We start from the raw sequence: 19051 nt of genomic DNA, 5'->3' as shown, positions 1-19051 counted from the left end.
TCCTGCCTGGGGTGGAGCTTGCTTACTCTACCATTCACACATGCTCCCAGGGAGCCAATGAGCAAACAGGCAGTAGTGGTAAAGAGTAGCAACTAGTGGGTCCTATGCTCACCACAACCCGGTGGGAGGGGGCAGGTGATGGTGCCTGCTCCTGCTCCTCGCCACCTGCTCAAGTGGGCTTGCAAGTGAGTGAGCATGGCAAGGAGAAGCAGTGGCAGGTTAGCAGTTAGCTAGCTCTCCTGAAGTGCTGAACCTTGGCAGTTGCCTGGGATGCCTTGCTGTTGCACTTAGATAAGGCATATTCAAATATGCCTTATTCAAATATTGCTATTTACTATAGGTAAATGTAGGAATTTCTTCAAAGACTTAAGCTAAAGAATGTCCTACATTTACCTATAGTCCTTCGTGATGAAGCGTACACTAAAATAGCTCCTATCTAGACAGCTTTTCAATGACTGTTTTGATTACACCCTGGCAATACATGCCTATCTAAGTGTTAATTGCTTAAACCTTGAAATAAGGAGTAAAGCTTATTATTTATCTAACATATGGGAGACCCATGAATACTTTTACTAGACGAATACTTTGGCTGGAGTGAATCAGTGAAGGAATTCGTTCTACTGGGTCCACGCAAAAAGCTTCTCCTTTTACATCAGTGCATCTCCAAGAGTTTACCTTCATCCATTCATGGCATATTTGTGAGGGGCTTCACTGCTTTCAACTCTCCTCCAACAATGGATGAATTTTCCCACCTTATTATGGACTCTTATTCTTTGGATACTGGTATTTTCATCAATGTTTATGTACTGTATAGCCTTTATATAATTTTTGCATTATCATTGCTTATACGTGTGTGTGTGTGTATATATATATATCTTGTAATTTATGTTCCTTATATTTATAGCAAGTACATTTACAGTAGGTTTATTGATATTCTACATCATTCTTTATGACTTAGAATCCATTAAATTCATTTTGAGTTAGTTGTATATGGTCTTATTAGTTATCCACTGCATTTTTCTTCTTTCCACACATTATATCCTGACAAAGTGAGTATTTTTATTATCCACATATTTGGGAATGGGTCACAGGCTGAGAGGTAGTTGCTTGCCTGAGGCTCCCTGGTAAACCTATGGTACAGACACATTTTGTACTATTATCTGCAAAGCTTCCGATTCACAGCTCCGTCTTTTAGCCATTAATCTACACTAGCTCTCGTATAAGCAGCTAAACCAACAGCCGATCTAGACTAGTAAACAATCTAAGGATGACAACCTACATCAGACAGTACCCCATAGGGCAAAATCTACATTGCACAGATTCCCACTGGTCTGCCAGAAAAAGAGCTTGGTACATATAGCAATACGACAGCTGGGGTGTGAGCACTGTTTGGCACTTTAAGAACTAGCCTTGAAGAATCTAGTCTGAAGGATTAACTAGCACAAGACAGCAGATAAAGAGTATTATCAGAGTACAAGTCGAGGCTAGTATGTTTCTAGATGGAGCTATGCCACAAAGGACCATGCAGGATGCTTGATAACATTTTACATTTGGGAGAAAACAGTACCAAGTCCCATTTCAGAATGCAAAATGGTATTATGATATTTGAGAATTGATCATAGTTATGTTTTCATAGAAATAACTGGACAGTACATTGAGTAGTATGATATTTATCAACTGATTATATATGTATATATATTCATTGTAAAATAAGTTGTAATAGAAAAGGTAAGCCTCTCCATTTCCACCCCCCACAAAATCTCATATGGCCACTATGTCTAAGTAAATACAGCTGGAGCTTCTTATACCTCCTAATTTAGTGTGAGTTGTTCTCTACCTGGTGGGGATACAGACAAGGTTGAGAGGTAGCCTTGGGATCACAAGTACTGAACAGAAAAGAGGGGCAAAAGGAAAAACCTCTAGAAGATCAGAATTCCTATAAATAAAGACAAGAGTATTAGTAAGAACAGAGAAACCCTTAAGGGCTCATTTGCACCCTTCTGAATCCTGGCTGGCATGAATGGATTACAAAGAACATGCAGAGGGCACAGTGTGCCGAGTGCGCAAACACTGAGGCAACCAGGTAGGAGCAGTCTTCAGGTGACTGCATTTCTGATCCTGCTCATCACTGCCATACCATGCCATGATAGGTCAGGACTGTCACAACAAGGCAAGGACCCCCAAACTTGCCACCTGGGTGTCCGGAAAACTAGGCCCTGTGGACAGGTTGCTCCTGCTTGGATTGCAGAAATGATCTGGCCTGAACAAGACTGCATGTGGCTAGGGTATAAATCCCTAATGGGTGGTGCCAATCCAGATGACATCCTAAAGTGGGGGGAGGCTGACCAACCAGGACCAGGCTTACTGGCCATGTCCTGGAGATTGGGAGAGAACAAGAAAGGGCCAGGAATGCTGGCTGGCTGCAACTGCCTACCTCCCTTCTACTTCCTTGCCTCTCCCTAGCTCCCAGGATGTGACCCTGATACGGCTGAAACATGCCCAGCTTGGCAAGTTCTGTACCCTCTAGTCTGTTTTGGGGCATGTGGGGTGGTGATGTATGTATGCACATCCAGGTTTTCTGGCTCCTACATGTACGAGCTGGATCATGTCTATTTTCTTCCCATTCCTTTTGTCTCCAAAGTTAACCTTAGGAAATATCTTATCCATACATTAATCATGTAAGCATCCCAGTCTGATGAAATAATAGACATAGGAATTTACTCCAACTGCACAAGATAGGAGGTGAGACTAAATAAGCACTGGAATGGTATAAATCCCCTCCAGGAAACAGGATCAGAGACAATAGCACAGCCCTTTCTAGCTCCCTCCACCTAGTAAGCTGTGCTGATTTCTCACCATTTACTTTTTAAAAGTTAGTTGGATTCTATGTAACTTTTGGCATTTGGTCATATTTTTCTTCCTGAAAAGTACAGAAATGATCTTTCTCAAAACACATTTCTTGATTCCAGAAGGACGATATGAATGATGAATGAGCCTGGCATACCCTGGCTGTAAAATAGGCTGTAAAATAGGTTAGTGTTTTCGTATTGAAGGAGAGAAGATAAATGTAAAGGCAACTGTGACATAAAGGAATCTGTTGCAAGATCATTTGCTACTCAAAATATATTTAGGGTATTCATATGAGTTATATGACCAGGGATGGGGCGGGCAGAAGAGACTGCACAAAACTTAGCTGCACCCCACAAGATGATCTCCATGCCATTGCCAGAGCCTCCTGGCCACACAACTCAGCCGTGCACATGAGCAGCTGTCCTGGGAGCTGTGCAGCTTTCCGGAGGCCAGGACAATGTGTTGAGACAAGCCGTCTAGGCTCCCGTCTCTGTAATCACTTGGGCCACAAGCAGCCCAAGCAGTCACATAACTACAGAACTGGGGTTAGGGGTGTGCTTGCGCCCTTAACCCAGGCTATGGAGCTAGGTTTGATGCCTTGGCAGTGTCAGGATCTACATGGAACCAGACGAGCCTGGGCTTCGCTGTTCATGAGAACAGCCTTATTGTCTCATTTGTCTATGTGGCTTAGTCTTTCTTTAGAGTAACTCTGAAAAGGCTAGGTATATATAATAGAACAATATGACTTTCCGATTCCCACATATTTCTCACCCACAAAGAAAGTTCTAATGTTAATTTATCACAATAATTAAGGGCTCTAGTTTTTTTCTGAACTTTCTCAGTTTTCTAAAAAGGTGTAGAAAGGAGACATAATGACATAAATTAAATTTTTGATGTAAACCACCCTGAGCCATTCTGGGATGGGCATTTTATACAGTATGTTACATAAATGAAATTAAATAAATAAAGGCATAAATAAATAAATAAATAAATAAATAAATAAATACTCAAAGGCGATGAATTGACAAGCTGGAAGGCTGAATGTGCAAAGCAAATCTGCTTGCATCTTCAACAGCTTGCATATTATGACATCCTGTTGTAGAGTTCTCTGACTTTTTGTAATGGCCCTGGATGCCATCGACCAATATTTTCTACCAAAGCAGTGGCAACTGAGGTCCCATTGAAATAATTCCACTGTGGGTTACAATCTTGGAGCCACATGGAAAGGTTCCTCATTGATTCATTGATTTCTGGAATCATCATCATCATCGTCAACATAGTAAAATAACAGCATGAAGCTCAATGTGTAAAGAGGGGCCAGCTGGGCAGTATCCATCTTGCTAGTGTTGCTCCACCACCAGAAGACAATTTGAATTGTGGATCTTAGGTGGGGGGGATTTGGAATGATGGAAATCCAGAAGTACCCTTACCTGGCATCTGTATTTAAACATAGGATGTCCTTTATGAAGGCAGAGCACACTGCGATGCTTGCCTCATTTATCGTTGAGCACAATAATTTCAGTTCTTAATTGGAAATATGCCCTTGTTCTATTGCTAGCAGAAACTCTCATTTCAGCAGTCTAGAAATATGGATAGGCCTTGGGACAAAGCCTATAGGATCAGGAGGTCTGAGGACTACAGCCTCTATAAGCTAGATGAAACCATAGATGGATGCACATTATATTTCCACAAACTGATCAATAATGAAGACTTTAAATTGCATTGATTTACAGCTCTGATAGTTTCTCTTTCCCTGAGCTCTCATAAAAACAACATGACTATTGTGCTGGGCTATATATTTGGAGGTTTGGGGCACTAGGTTGAATGTATTCATTATTACTTGACAGCTCTTCAATACTCTAATATAGTGAGAAAGTAGATTAATGCCAGATCCCCTAAAAATTATATAAAGGAACTCAACATTATTTTTGTTCACGGATGCTGAATGCTTAACCATACTTCAATGAAACAAGCATGAAAATCCAATGCCTTTCATGATGCTGAATTTCTGCTCTTGGTGCCAAGATATTATATGCTTTACAAGGAAACATCTATTATATGCTTTACAAAGGGGGTGGCTTCTAAAGAGACTAGTTATGAGTCTTATTCTGGCAGAACCACCCCCAGACTCACTTCTCTCTCTGATATCTTGAAACTTTTTACATTTAGGTAATGAAGCAGTTCAGACCTTTGAAAAGGATGTTGTACTCATGTATAGAGTACCAGAGCATGCCTGGAAGGAAGTCCAGTCCTGGTACATGAGTGCTGAGAAACAATATCCTCACAAGGCTTATATCATTTGTCTTAAGAGATACACTTAGTAAGGGTGAGGGCATCTGTTTCTGTGATTGGAAGGCTGGGCTGATGCAACCTTCCAATTACAGAAGGAAGTGACCTCACACTTATGGCATTTGCCTCTTCAGACAAATGCCATTAAGTGGGAAGAGTAATGCTTCTTGGTGTTCATGCATTAGGGAGGAACTTCCAAGTGTACTCTGGGACCCTGTCCTACAATGTCCTTAAAAGTCTGAACAGAGCATTGACTGAGTCAAGTACAGTTTCATGGACAAAAACAGCATCCTGTGAACAGGCCAGCAAAATAAGCAAGGGCCTGATGCACTCACTGATGCTGGACTTCTCCCCTCTTTGTTATCCCAGTTTGACTCTCCAGAGATGGCTGTTTTGTGGGTCTCTTTCTTCAGCCATGAGCTACAGCTGAAATAAGTTGCAGGCTTTTCCACATTCATGTGTAACTTTTCTTTAAATAAATCTTTGTAGTTCTTCAGTACTAAAGTACTCTTTCTAGTCCTATTGCTTTGCTGCTTTCTCACCAAACTGATTTTGCTCTGCTATTTGAGGACTGAACTGCCATTCTTCCCTTACAAAGGATTATGGGCCCAGAAGCCAGTAAATAAAAAAGGAAATCTAAAGAGTTAAATAGAAAGCAAAGAGAAAAGTTTTGAAAGTGGAGACAGCAAAAGGATTCCAGATGACTGAAAAGTTGCAAAGTCCTGAGTACGCGCTCTGGTCTTTCAAGATGGAGATACTCCGCAAGAGTCATGGACTTGGCAGTGTTCTGCACACCCAGCATCCTGCAGATGCAGGCAAGGAGCAGAATGAATGGGACAGAGCAGATGAAAAGGCATCAGGAATTATTTGCCTGGCGGTGAGTGACCCAATCTGAGTGCATCTAAGAGACAAAGAAAATGCAAAGAATATGTGGGAAACTCTGAAGGGATTATATAAAAGGAAGTCTGTGGTTTCCAAAGTGCATCTAGTAAGAAAACTGAGCAAAAAAAGACTTGGAGAAGGAGAAAGTCGGTCCAAGCACATAAATGAAATGTTAGAAATATCTAGGCAACTGCCATCTCAAGAAATAATTATGCCAGATGCAGTTTTGATAGAATAGCTGTTGAATAGTTTGCTACGTTACTTTGATAGTGTGACTAGTGCCTTGGAAGTCAAGGAGGATGCAGACTTACAGTTTGTAGTTAACCATCTGGAGGACTTTGATTTGTGCAGAAGGGATGATAGACGACCAAAGGAAAGTGAATAAAATGCATTTAGAACCTTGCAAAGAAATAAGAAATGCTTTATTTGTGGAAGCCCCAAACACTTGCAGAATAAGTGTCCCAAGAATAAAGAATTTGCAGACAAAAGGAAGCAAAACAAAGTTGCAAAGAGAGTGAATCATCTGGGAACATAGAGTACAGAACATACAAGCAATCAGGGACTAAAGCTAATAAGCAAAGGATATGCCTTGCAAGAGCAGATAAAGTTTTGGAAGCAAAGTCTGAGAAATGCTGCAGCCTTTGTTTTTCATCAGCATCATCTTCTGCGGAATTGCTGTCAGGTGTAAAACTTACCGTGGATCCTTCCTTTTGGTCATAGTGCCTTGATTCTTTCTCCCAACTGAAAATTGGGCTCTAAGTTTGGCAATTCACTAGTGATTGGTTTTTCTATTTTCACTGAAGTATGCTACATTGCATATTTTAATTGTTTCTGTGGCAAGATCTAAAATCCTATATCCTTTATGTCCTATGGAAGTATTCCTTCCTCTACAGTTGAGTTTTGTCCTTTTGGCTTTTCGTATATAGGTGTATGCTTTAGATCCAAACACTCTTATATGACTCAAAGTGGGCTTGTTGCCATGCCATGACCCATGTTGCATTGTTCCTATAGCCTTTGTTGGCAATCTGTTTTGCAGGTAAGTAGTAGTCATCATTGCCTCTCCCCAAATGAATAAAGATTTCTGTTCATCTTTGGTGCAAAATAATAAATCAACAAAGAATCCACTATCACTTTGCACCGAAGAATCCACTCTCAGAACACCTCAAAAATTGAAAATAACAACAAAACCCACTACCCCATGGGCTTGTGGTTTGGGGTGGTGGTTGGTACTCCATGTGCATTACACCACAATCTGCTCTATCCCACCCTAGTGCCTCCCATATGGAGTTATAGGGCTGCTGATATCCACATTACTCCCTATGGGAAAAAGTTTAAAGACATGCAAACTTCAAAAATTTGTTAAAAAAACATCTCTTTGTCCGACTTCTTTGAAATTTGGGTGGTAGCTTCCCCCTCTGGGCATTACCACCCACCCCACTCTTTTGCCCCAGAACCCCTTTATTGCCCCAACTTGATTTGGATCTGGATTCAAATTGATTCATATCCAAATTGAATTTGTCATGATTTGTGGGGGGGGGAGGCAGATTTGGATCCAAAACAAATTGAGAGTGATTTGATTCAGGTAGAAATCAAATCTGTGGTGATTCAGGGGGGTGGGGGTGGACCCAAAACAAATCGGGGGTGATTTGATTCAGGTACAAATCTAATTGAAAAAAATCAATTTGTGCACATCCCTACTGCCATTCTTCCCCTACAGAAATAACCTGGTGTAACAAGATAACAACCTTTGGTTCTTGACTATGAAAAGCAAACCATGCTTTAGAGGTATTATCACTCTTGATATACAGATGGGGATACTTAGTTTCCTGGAAGATTCTGCATATTGAGTGGTGTACCGCAGAACTGATAACTGTGCCAGATATCAGAATGTGAGACCAGAATGTAATCATCCTATACAAGCTTTTGGGTTGGGTTTTTTGGGGGGGTGGGGGTGGGGTTTGCACTTTGTATTTGTTGCTGGTGAACCAAAAGAGGAATAACAAATGTTGAACTCTCAAATTGCTTTGTTCTTTGGTGGGTAGGGATACATATTGTACTCTTCTTCAGATACTTTGGTAATAAATATATCATTGCATAAAAAGTGTTGTCTGACCAGTTATAAGATAGACAATAATAAATATATATATATTCATGCATTGTTCTGTAAATCATAATTACCTATTTCCAATGTGCTTTCTTCAAATTGAAATACATGTACTGAAGATACCTGTGTCATTGGTTTAATTAATTCCTGTAGTTGACACAATTCCTTTGGTTTGGGGTGGTATATAAATGTATTAAATAAAAAATAAATATATAATGATCCATTCTCGGGTTATACAGAAAAGTCCATTGGGAATGCCTGCACATGTGTCTATCAATTTCAATAGTTTTGGGCAGGCTAATTTCCTGGTGCACTGTATCCCTTTTTCTTACATTATTTACAAATGAGAGTCAACTCCTAACCTATAACAGACAAGGAAGTGCAAAGTGGCAAGCACATCATAGTAGGCTGCAGCTACTCATTTCTCACAGAACTCTACTAAGTTTTAGACATAATAGCATGGCTCATAACTTTGGTGTACATCAGCAGTTGCTAAAGTGTTGCATGGAACTGCTAGGTTATTTCTGGCAATTAATTGGATAGAATCAGACCTTGTCTCTAGATTTCTACCAACCTGCCAAACTGGGTAGCCCAGCTGCAGAGCCCAGGACTCAGGCAGGACAGAAACCTCCCATTGTCCTACCTTGACAGGCAATTGTGTGTGCAATCCCTCTGGGCTCCGAGTCTGGAGCTCTCAGCTGGCAAGCCACAATTTTTAGCAATGAGTTGAGAGGAAAGAGAGGCCGGGCAAAGTGGAGCGGTAGCAATGCTGGAAGCAGCCTCTCCTCTACTTGTGCATTGTATTATGGGATGTGGGAGGACTTCCTCCTCTCAATCCCACTTTGGGACTCTACCAGCACACCGACTGTGTGGGCATGCAAGCAGTTGAGTCCCAAAGAGGCAATGATTGTGTGGGGAAAAGCAAGTTGGATCTCGCAGTTTTGATCATGAGAAAGACCTCTTTGTATGATGGATTGCACTGCATCATACCTTTCATCAACATAATCCCAAAGCTATTGGAACCCCCATGGAAAATTCCATGAGACTAGGGAATCCCAATCCCACTCTTGATGCCTTCAGACCTTTAGCAGAATCCCATCAGATTCTGGTAAGTCATTGGCCCAGTTTGGCCTGGTTCCACAGGCAGAACTACTAAGCAATGAACAACAGCATACATGGAAATTTTGTATCACTGCCTGTGAAATGACTGGGAATACTTTGGTATTTCAGTCTAAAGTCTGTTTCTTTTGGACACCTGCTCATTCTGTTGATGAGGCTAAGCATTTCTAAAAGAAGAATTTGTGAGTTCCAGCAGCAGTTTTAATCAAAGCAAAGGAACATGAGATTGAGTCTAATGCTCTTTCCTTCTGCTTTAAATCTCCAGCTGCTGTTTTAACTACTTTCCACCAACTCCTTACTATTATATCATACATGTATAACCAATTTAAGCCCTCTTCAGACATTATAGAGGGCAGCCATGCTCATGTTTACAAGGGGGGATGTGAAGAGGAAGCCCCACGGACCCATTGTCATTCAGCCCCTCATGCCTGACAAACATGCTTAAGGCACCATTTGTCCGATGGTAGTGGTGCCATAAGCATGGTCAATGGTGACTTGAATCACAGTTAAAAATACAGTGCCACCCCCCTCAGACAAATGGTGCCTTAAGTGTGTTTAACGATTGCAAGGGGGTGAGTGACAGTGGAGCTTCCTCCCCGCTTTCCCCCTTGTACGTGTGAGCATGGCTGCCTTTTATAACGTCTGAAGAGGGCATTAGACAGTAAAGATCTCAGCTGATCACCTGTTCAATGGAAAGCCCACCTTTCCATTGATAAATATGATGCCAAATGTCCAGTTGACAAACTGGTTACCATGATCATGACTAGTTTCCACACATCTTTTTTAAAATGAATGGTCAAAAGATGAGTGTCTTTGAACATGTGACTACTTCAGAACCATTTTGTGTCTAAGCACTTCCAGAAATTTGGCTACATACATGGGAAACAGCCCAGGAAGGCATAACTTCTCAGAGTATCAGAAAGACATGCCCCTTTCCCGGTGCACCAGTGCAGTTAGTTTACTCCTCAGTCTGCACCTGTGCTTCCTTACTCTGTATGTCAGCCAACATGTCTTTAAAAAATATAAAGTAGCAATGAAAATTTATTACATTGTAATCACATCTCCCTTTCCCCTTTATTTATTTTGCAACCCTCTTGTTGAAATTCTCTCTTTTCTTAAATATAACCAAATAAAGTGTGTAATAATGAAGGCATTCTAGCCTCAAATCTATGCAAAAATAATCAATGCTTAGTTGCAGAGACAGCTGACAGTGCAATATGAGGGAATGATCACAGCATAATTGACACCCTGGTGTGCACTTCTGCTTAATTTAACAGCAAGAATCCAGATCCCCTATGTGTTTTTATACACGCTTAGCAATAACTATTTCAACCTAGTGCCTTTCACTTCACAATGAGCTAGATCAAAAATCTGTTCTTTGACAACAGATGGGGTCAGGACAAATTTATTTAGAAACTAGCAGCCAAGAGTCTAACTTCAACCAGCATAGAGAATTAAAACAACAATCTCCTTATAGAGTAAAAGTATCCCAAAGGAGAAAGAACTCATAAATTCAAGTACGTATATGTGTGTACTTCTATTTATATATACACAAACATAAATCTATCTAGCCAACTCAGTGTGTGTGCACTCATCCAAATATACTGCTAAAATCCTAATGATGCAATTTTATCTGAGATATTTTGGCTCTTAGAAGAACACCCTATGTTTAATCATATCACTTTACAAATTGTTATGATAAAAATCACGTCTTCTTGGAGATTACTACTTCATGATCAAAATATTTGTGCATAGTCAGCTCCAGCACAGCTGTCTATCAGTCAGGTAGATGTTGTCTCAGTAAGATCCACTCACCTTTACGATTGTGATAAAAATATAACAGAAGGGGGCAATAAATGACATCTGTTTGAGTGACAAGGAACTAGCTGACAGTGACAATCATATGCACCTGCATTTTACAAATTTAGACCTAATTAAAAAGAAAGTTGATTTGCCTGTAAAATCTTCTTGCTTGGATAATCATTTGTTCATGTATGCACGTGGAGGCCGCATCATGGAACCTTCCACATCTAAACACAGGACTGAAAGTATCCCTGCCTTTCTCCTCTGCTAAGATTTCAGAAGGCTTTCATTCGTGTGCTAAGGAGCAGGGCAAATATCTTTCAACTCTGTTCCTCTATAGTGATTTTCACTATTTTTCAAGCAGAGGCCACTTTGGCAAAACAACAACAACAACAAAACCCCAACCCCTTCAATGTGAGAGCCATTTCTTCTGTGCTGATCTCCACACAGTGCTTTTCTCAGAGCTGAGAGGGCCCTTTAAGAGAGCTCTAAAAAACTCTAGGACAGGGGTGCACAACTTGGTTCCTAGTGGGCTGGAACCAACCTTGAGTATAGTATGGGGGTCGAAGTTAATTTTCAGCACATTATTACATTAACATTAATTCTTAAAAATATTAATGAAAGTGAGAGGCAGAGAACTGGAGTCAATCAACAAGGGAAAGAGGGATAATGTCAGAAGATAATGTCACAGCTGCTTGTCAGCAGGAGAGGCCAAGAGCTGTTCAAGGAATATCCTATAGCTGCTGCTATAGGATATTCATTCCTGCAGGTCAGTAAAAAATCCCCATGGACTTTATGTTGTGCAGGCCTGCTCTAGGAAAAAAGTGCTGAGGAGGACTACACTTCCCAGCATTCCATGCATGCCTTCCAAGATGGTGCAGGGGCTCAGGAAGGTTCCATTTCTCTTAAATGAACCCCCCACCCCGCCGGTGCTGGACAGAGTGCAACAATGCTTGGTGGGAATGGTAGTCTCCACATAGCGAAAGGGGGATTGTGCAGAGTATTCAACTTTGGCCAAAGCTACACACAGGCCCAATAAACAATTTGTCAGGGAGCTGCACTTAATGTTAATTTGAGAGGGAGGGGTGCGGCACTGGCCCCTGGGCCTCACAATGAAGAACACTGCCTTATATTTATTTATTGTATTTACATAATGCCTCAACTCATGTCTCTAGGCTGTAAAATGCAGGTGCATATGGTTTCTGCTGTCAGCTAGTATAACCATCATGAGACCCAGGAGAAAGGATACATGAACCCATATGGCAGGGCAAGTTAGTGGGATTCACTGAACCAATCTGCAACTGTACAGATTACCAGTTTTTTTAAAAAAAGACTTGTGGGTAACTGCAAACTTGTTTCCTATACATGGGACATTGAGCTGATTTATATGAAGGTGACCTAAAGAATGCTTTTATGAAGGGTCTGTGCAGAATCATACTGACAAAACCAGAATCTGCCCTTGTTCAAAGTCTATCGTGTGATATTTAATGGGGTGTCTGTGAGCAATGTTGTGACTCTACAAATATGTGGAATTGATATACCTCTGGTGAATGCAGAGGAACCAAACACAGAACTGATAGTGATCACCCTCATATGAGCTGGTATAGCACAGTGACTAAAAATGCGAGCAGGAAATCTGATTCAAATGTCACCTTAGGCTTGATCTCAGACAGTGGCCTAAGGCAAGCCACTGTCTCAACCTCAGCCCTCCACCTGCCATAGGAGGATTAATGCTGACCTGTTTGTTCCAAGAATTACTGAAACAGCATATGTGAAATACGTTATTAGATTTATTCCATCTAGTGTTACTGTAGGAGGCTGGCCTGACAGTTCATAGCAGGAGATGGCAGCTACTACCCATTTAGATATCTCTGTGCCAATGCTTGACAGGGCTATGGCACAGGACAAGCATATCCAAAGGCCCCCAACAACTTTAGCCAACCATGTCCAAAGAGGGTTATTTCATGTGCTGGAGCTGCGCTGCCTCATGCAGGCTGCTAACGGGAGCGCCGATGCTCAGCTTCAGTACCGCTGGTAAGGGACCACGTCCTTTACTTTTAAAGATGGCTCTTGCCACACACACACACTGGCACTGCCCCCACTCCTCTCAATCACCACTCTCAATCAAGCCCGGCTTGAACCGGTTGAACCAGTTCAGTCCAAATTCCATTCAGATTTGTACTTAAAACTCCAAAAAAAATGGTCCATGCACACCCCTAGTCTATGAAGATACTCAACCTGCTTGCATGTCATAACTGGAAACCTAGGTGAGTTGGCAGCTAGGCCAGATTCCCTAGAAGAACAGAAGCTCATTATCTGTCTGCCTCTTTATTTTTATCTTGTCCAAAGACATTGCAAACATCTATGGACCCTTCAACCCTATATCCTGCAGGACTACCGCATCTCCCCACTCCACGGGGATGGCATTTTGCTTGGGTAAAGCAGATATCAAGAGCAACCAGACATCAAGTGGGTCCAGAGAAGCACAGTGTGTCCTATTTTGACAGGTGGGGAAGGAGGAGAGCTGGTCTGGTGGTAGCAGGCATGACTTGTCCCCATAGCTAAGCAGGGTCTGCCCTGGTTGCATATGAATGGGAGACTTGATGTGTGAACACTGCAAGATATTCCCCTCAGGGGATGAAGCTGCTCTGGGAAGAGCAGAACGTTTCGAGCAGAACGTTTCAAGTTCCCTCCCTGGCTTCTCCAAGAGAGGGCTGAGAGAGATTCCTGCCTGCAACCTTGGAGAAGCGACTGCCGGTCTGTGAAGACAATACTGAGCTAGATAGACCAATGGTCTGACTCAGTATATGGCAGTTTCCTATGTTCCTATGATTCTTTCCAGTAGTGCTGCTCCTTGTCCATTTATCCAGTTGTCGGATGCAATTGGTTCAACCAACTGACCTTCACTTTCAGCTGTGGAAGTAGCAAGAAAATGAGCTGTATCCTCACTACAGGAGAACCTCTGTATTTGTAAGAGTTCTATTCTCCTCTACTACCTCAGATACAGAAACTGCAAATACAGAGGCATTGGGCCAATACAAATGTGGGAGTTAGATTCTTGGAGGTTGGGAAAATGGTCCCCAAAAGTGTAAAGTGGCCCTTTAAATGCAGGGTGAAGTGACCTACCATGCCTCCCGGGTTCCCAGCAGTCCAGCAGTGTCCCCAAACAGTTAAAAAATCAGTTGGAAATCACAGAAGGCCCCCCCCCCACTTTATTTTATTTTTTAAAAGGAGCCATTTTGAGGCTCCTGGCTGCTGATTGACTTCTGAAGTCATTTTCCAGCCACTCGTCTACCTGTGGATATGCAAGATTAACCCTTTTAAAGCCCTTCCCCCCTGCTTATACCAAGATCAGGTGTCAATTATCCTACTGCAGATTTGCAAAAACACGGATACTAAGCGATTAAAGAGGTTGTCCTGAACAGGGAGAAATCAGACCAATTCCTAGATTAAACAGAATCCAACCTTTCACCATGATATAGAAGATTATTTGGAAGATCAACTTTAGGCTTCTGAAGGTAAACAAATACTTTGCTAAAACCTCATAAAGAAACCTGGAAACCATAATTGCTGAGCTCATTATCTACAGTCTTTTATAGACTAAGGCACTTTTTCTCATCAGTAAATTCTCCTCAAGGGCTCATGTGGTCTGAGAACAACTGAAATCAGAAAAAATAAGTGGTTTTGCTGTTCATTACTCATAAGAATGAGTAGGACAACCCCCAAGCTAGGATTTACCCATTAAATTAAGAATGTCTTACCAGCTTAAATGGTATGTATATCTCTATATAGTTCAGAAAGGAACATAAAACAAAAGCATAGCATTCAAGGTGAAATAGATTTGGAAGCTTTGGAAAGATTAAACTGTTTATTCTTAAGACAATGTTTACATAACTTGTGTAACTTTTCAAATTCACCACTACTTAATACTGTTTCCACTCTCCTAGGTGCTGACATTTTCTGTCATTGATAAACAACTGCTGAATGGTGATGAATTCCAAGAAAACAAAGCACACCTGTGTTTCCTGTCCTTAACTTGGAAGGCCAAATATAGAAGTCCTTATGTCACCTTGACATTTTCTAATTGCAATGCACATTGGAGTCTTCTTCTACTGAAAGGAGTGGGAATTTCCCTTCTCCCCTATCTTGCCCATTAGGGTTGTATGTTTTTAGATTGCAACTTACTTCTGGCTGGGAATGTTTTGTTTTTAATTAGAAAACGATTAGAATACTATTCATGCTGTAATAAATAACTTCCATATTTAGTGATTTCAACTGAACTGTGTTTGATGTTATAAGTTTGACATATGTTTCCTCATTTGCTGATGTTTTAATAAAAGATAGAAATATATGTCACTGAAACTGTAAACTCATTCTAAGGATGATCACAAAATCAGGTAAAAGAAGCACAGAGAAAGTGAGTCAATACTTTTTAATGGGTCCAGACAGGCTTCTTCTTTTTTAAAGGGGGAATGGGAACAACTTTTTGAACTATATGAGCTTTTATTCAGGGTTAGATTTCCTCCACCCATCCCCCAGTAAAAATCAGTCCAATAAAAGATACCATTACACAATGTAAGCAGTATGTTTCTCTTTCTCTGGGACCGACTACTAAGACTCTGGAGCCACTATAGAGAAAACCAGAGCCCACATCCAAAGAAGCTAAAGCTTAAACAACTGTTTATGATGTAAGAACAAAAAGGCTACTGTTCAGTTGTGAAAACAAACAACTTCAGTGCAGATAGAGAGATTATCTGCACTGGGACACTGGATACATACAGTGCATATTCATAGCCTACTCCAGTGTTTGCAGATTTCAACAATCATTGTTTGAAGTAAGAGTCATCTAACTATTGTCCTTAAAATGCTCTGAATTGGCTTAGCTGATTTGCACCAACAAATCATTAGGAGGCTCACTTCAAACCCAAGAATTTCTGATGGCTAGAATCCTTAATGGATAAGCCAACAACTGAATATGGTGTGATATGCGCTCTACCACAGAGCTAGTCTCTCCATCTGGGATCCTTTTTCATGCCCAGGGAGTTCTCCACACAGCAGGCTTTACCGTGAGTTTTCTGCGAGGCTTTACTGCGAACTCAGCGCTATCCAAAAAATCCAATGCAAAAAGTTTTTTCCCCCCTCTGGATATAAATCAGGGTGCACTCTAACGAGCAGTGAAAAACTCGAATCATGTGTGAAGTGCTCCCTGATAGCATGCAGGGTCTTCGGGGTAAATTTACCCAGTATGTGAATGTGCCTTCTCCAGTTGTGGAAAACTTCCAGGAAACTATAACAAATAGGAATCTAATGCCACTCATATTACCAATGCCAGAAAATCTTGGTGCAGTCTGATAAACTGCTATTGCTGTTGTTGTCGCTGATCTATTCTTTTGTAATGTAAGTTAAATGACGATCTGCATATCATTAAAATAATTAAAATATGAATTTGCTTGTTCTCGTATTCTAAGAAATATTGTTCCTCCTTCCCAAAAAAATCATGTTGTCGCTTTCTGAGACTTATTCCGTCATATGGCAAATACTAATCCACATCCACTAATTTTCTATATAAACAAAGAGCTTGGTTTGGTGTCTCTGTGCTTGCAGATGAACCATTTAGTAAAGTCCCCAGGACACCCTGTCTGTAAAAACCATACCACTTGTGTTTCTTTTAATTCATGTCAAATGCATGCATTTAAAAAAAATGAACTTTTGAAATTATTTCACCACACATTATAATTGTACATTAAAGCTTGAAAACATATTTCCTTTCTTACCTGCTGGTTTACGGGAAAATTCCTGTTGATTTTTTTAATCTATAAGAGTGAATATAGAAATTGATTAATACATATTATAAGCACATTCAATCATGAAAACTCATTCATATGGCATGTTAGTTAGCACGTGTTATATTTCTTTTGTAAAACTCCACGTAAATTTCCAGTGGAGATGTCCTGGTGAAAGACACCTACTCAGTTATTTTGTCCAGATTTGTAAGGAGCTAGCACTCCTGAATTTTGTTTCTTGAATGTAGCAATTTATCTATCTGTTTAATTTTGTGGACACTACTGTGCCATGCCCTCTCTCAATACAAGTTGCGGGGGAGCAACAACAGGAGAGAGTACATGCACATACCTCTTGCCTGTGGGCTCCCCAGAGGCATCTGATGGGCCACTGTGTGAAACAGGATGCTGGACTAGATGGACCTTGTGCCTGATCCAGCAGGGCTGTTCTTATGAATACAAACCAAACGACCTTGAAGGTCAACCATGGTTCACCAACTCTCAGAAATCACACCACAAATAGTGGTTGCAAAACCCACTGCAGAAAGTGTTCAAGCATGGCACAGCTAGCTGGATAATTCAGTTAAGTGCATTTGTTTAAAAAAAAAAAGTAGTTATAAGTTTCCACTATAATTCAGCAGCTACAGCCACAGAAAATGATGAGGGCTAGAAGATACATTGATCCCTACAACAACATAATGGTTCAGCAACATTCTGATTAGGGATGCAGTTTATAGCAACTTGTCCAGCACAATTCTTGTTCAACTCACTAAAAGAGGACCTCTGTGCCTTTTAGGTAACTCATTCATTTTAATGTGACATGCATAGGCAGTATTGTGAGTTGTATTGGCAGGAACAATGCAACATACTCATTTTATTTTCTAGGAGAATATTGGGCCATTCAGTCCTATGTTATAATTTAATTGATTTTTATTTTTAAATGAAATTAAAAATACTGAATGGCTCCATATGAAACAAAATGTTTTAAGCCATAATTTTATTCCTAGACTTCATACAACTTCATCTGAAAATGAAAATTGTGCTGCAGGTGTCAGCCCTTAATCATTGCAAAGAATCATGTATGGATGATTGGTAGACCTATAATCTGGTTTCATGCATATCAGTTCTATAATAAATATACTGTATGTATACCTCTGGACAGCAATATTTCACATAAACAGATCACCATTATTAATCAAGTTCATCTCAGCCCTAACAAACAAGTATAACCTTTGATGCTTTAGGACTGTCATACTTGGACAAGGCTTTATAATTCCCAGAGCTTTCTCCCCCTTAAATCCAACCTAAAGCCAAATCTTTGTGTGTCTCAGAAGGAAATGAATAGAATATAATGCAAGCATTAGATTGATACTCTAGACATCTGGTATAGGCTACAAGTTTCCCCAATCAAAATATAACATTTACACATGGTTCTGTGTAATATGCAATATTTTTCTTCAGTGCTTACACTCTCACCTAGTATATACATCCAGTGGCCTCTGGTAAACATAACAAAATCAGGTCTTCCTAGTAACTTCGTGCCTACACAGAGTCACAACATCTCAAGTCTGAGGAATGAAGGCAGGAACTCACAAAATATAGAAGACCACCTTTAAGTTTAACTTACATAAAATTGTATTTACAACATCAAATGAACTTAAAATGTACATGTCACTGAGGAGGACCCAAAGGGTGATTAAAAAGCAGAACCTCATTTATTTGTTCTCCAAGCCACTTCAAGATATAATTTGTTCTGGGTAACAATAAAATAAAAGTGTGCTGTTGAGTTGATTTTGACTTAGCATCCACAGAGCCCTGTGGTTTTATTTGGAGAAAGAAAGGAGAGGTTTACCATTGCCTTCTCCAGTATGAGATGATGCCTTTCAGCATCTTCCTATATTGCTGCTGCCCTGTATAGTACCAGCGGGGATTCAAACCAGCAACCTTCTGCTTGTTAGTCAAGCATTTTTCTGGGTAACAATACCAAATGCAAAATACACCATATTGAGTGACAGTATAAATGATACACATTTCAAATGCAGTTTTTCCTTTCAAATTATACAGGTGGCAATCTAGTTCAGGCTCCCACTTATGACTATTTTGAAAGAGAAAGCTGAATTCGCAGGGATACATATGCACTCTTTACATCTGACACAATCATTCATGTGCTAGACTACCATCCCTGTCCACATGATCCATTCAGATGAACAGCCCCACCATGCGA

The 19051-nt window shown here is 40.6% G+C and overlaps 1 protein-coding gene across 11 annotated transcripts in view; it reads right to left on the bottom strand.

The window, feature by feature from the left end:
• SNTG1 (syntrophin gamma 1) overlaps window positions 1–19051 on the bottom strand; it is a 437703-nt gene that overhangs the window by 70174 nt on the left and 348478 nt on the right. For all 11 annotated transcript variants that reach the window (XM_053247884.1, XM_053247887.1, XM_053247888.1 and 8 more), the window contains one exon: window positions 16822–16860. In XM_053247884.1, coding sequence (XP_053103859.1) covers window positions 16822–16860 — 39 coding nt within the window. The remainder of the gene's footprint in view (window positions 1–16821; window positions 16861–19051) is intronic.

The sequence above is a fragment of the Hemicordylus capensis genome, chromosome 4 (assembly GCF_027244095.1).
Source record: "Hemicordylus capensis ecotype Gifberg chromosome 4, rHemCap1.1.pri, whole genome shotgun sequence".
NCBI classification, from domain to species: domain Eukaryota; kingdom Metazoa; phylum Chordata; class Lepidosauria; order Squamata; family Cordylidae; genus Hemicordylus; species Hemicordylus capensis.
Note: the sequence above shows the minus strand (reverse complement) of the source record. Positions and strands in the feature narration are given on the sequence as shown.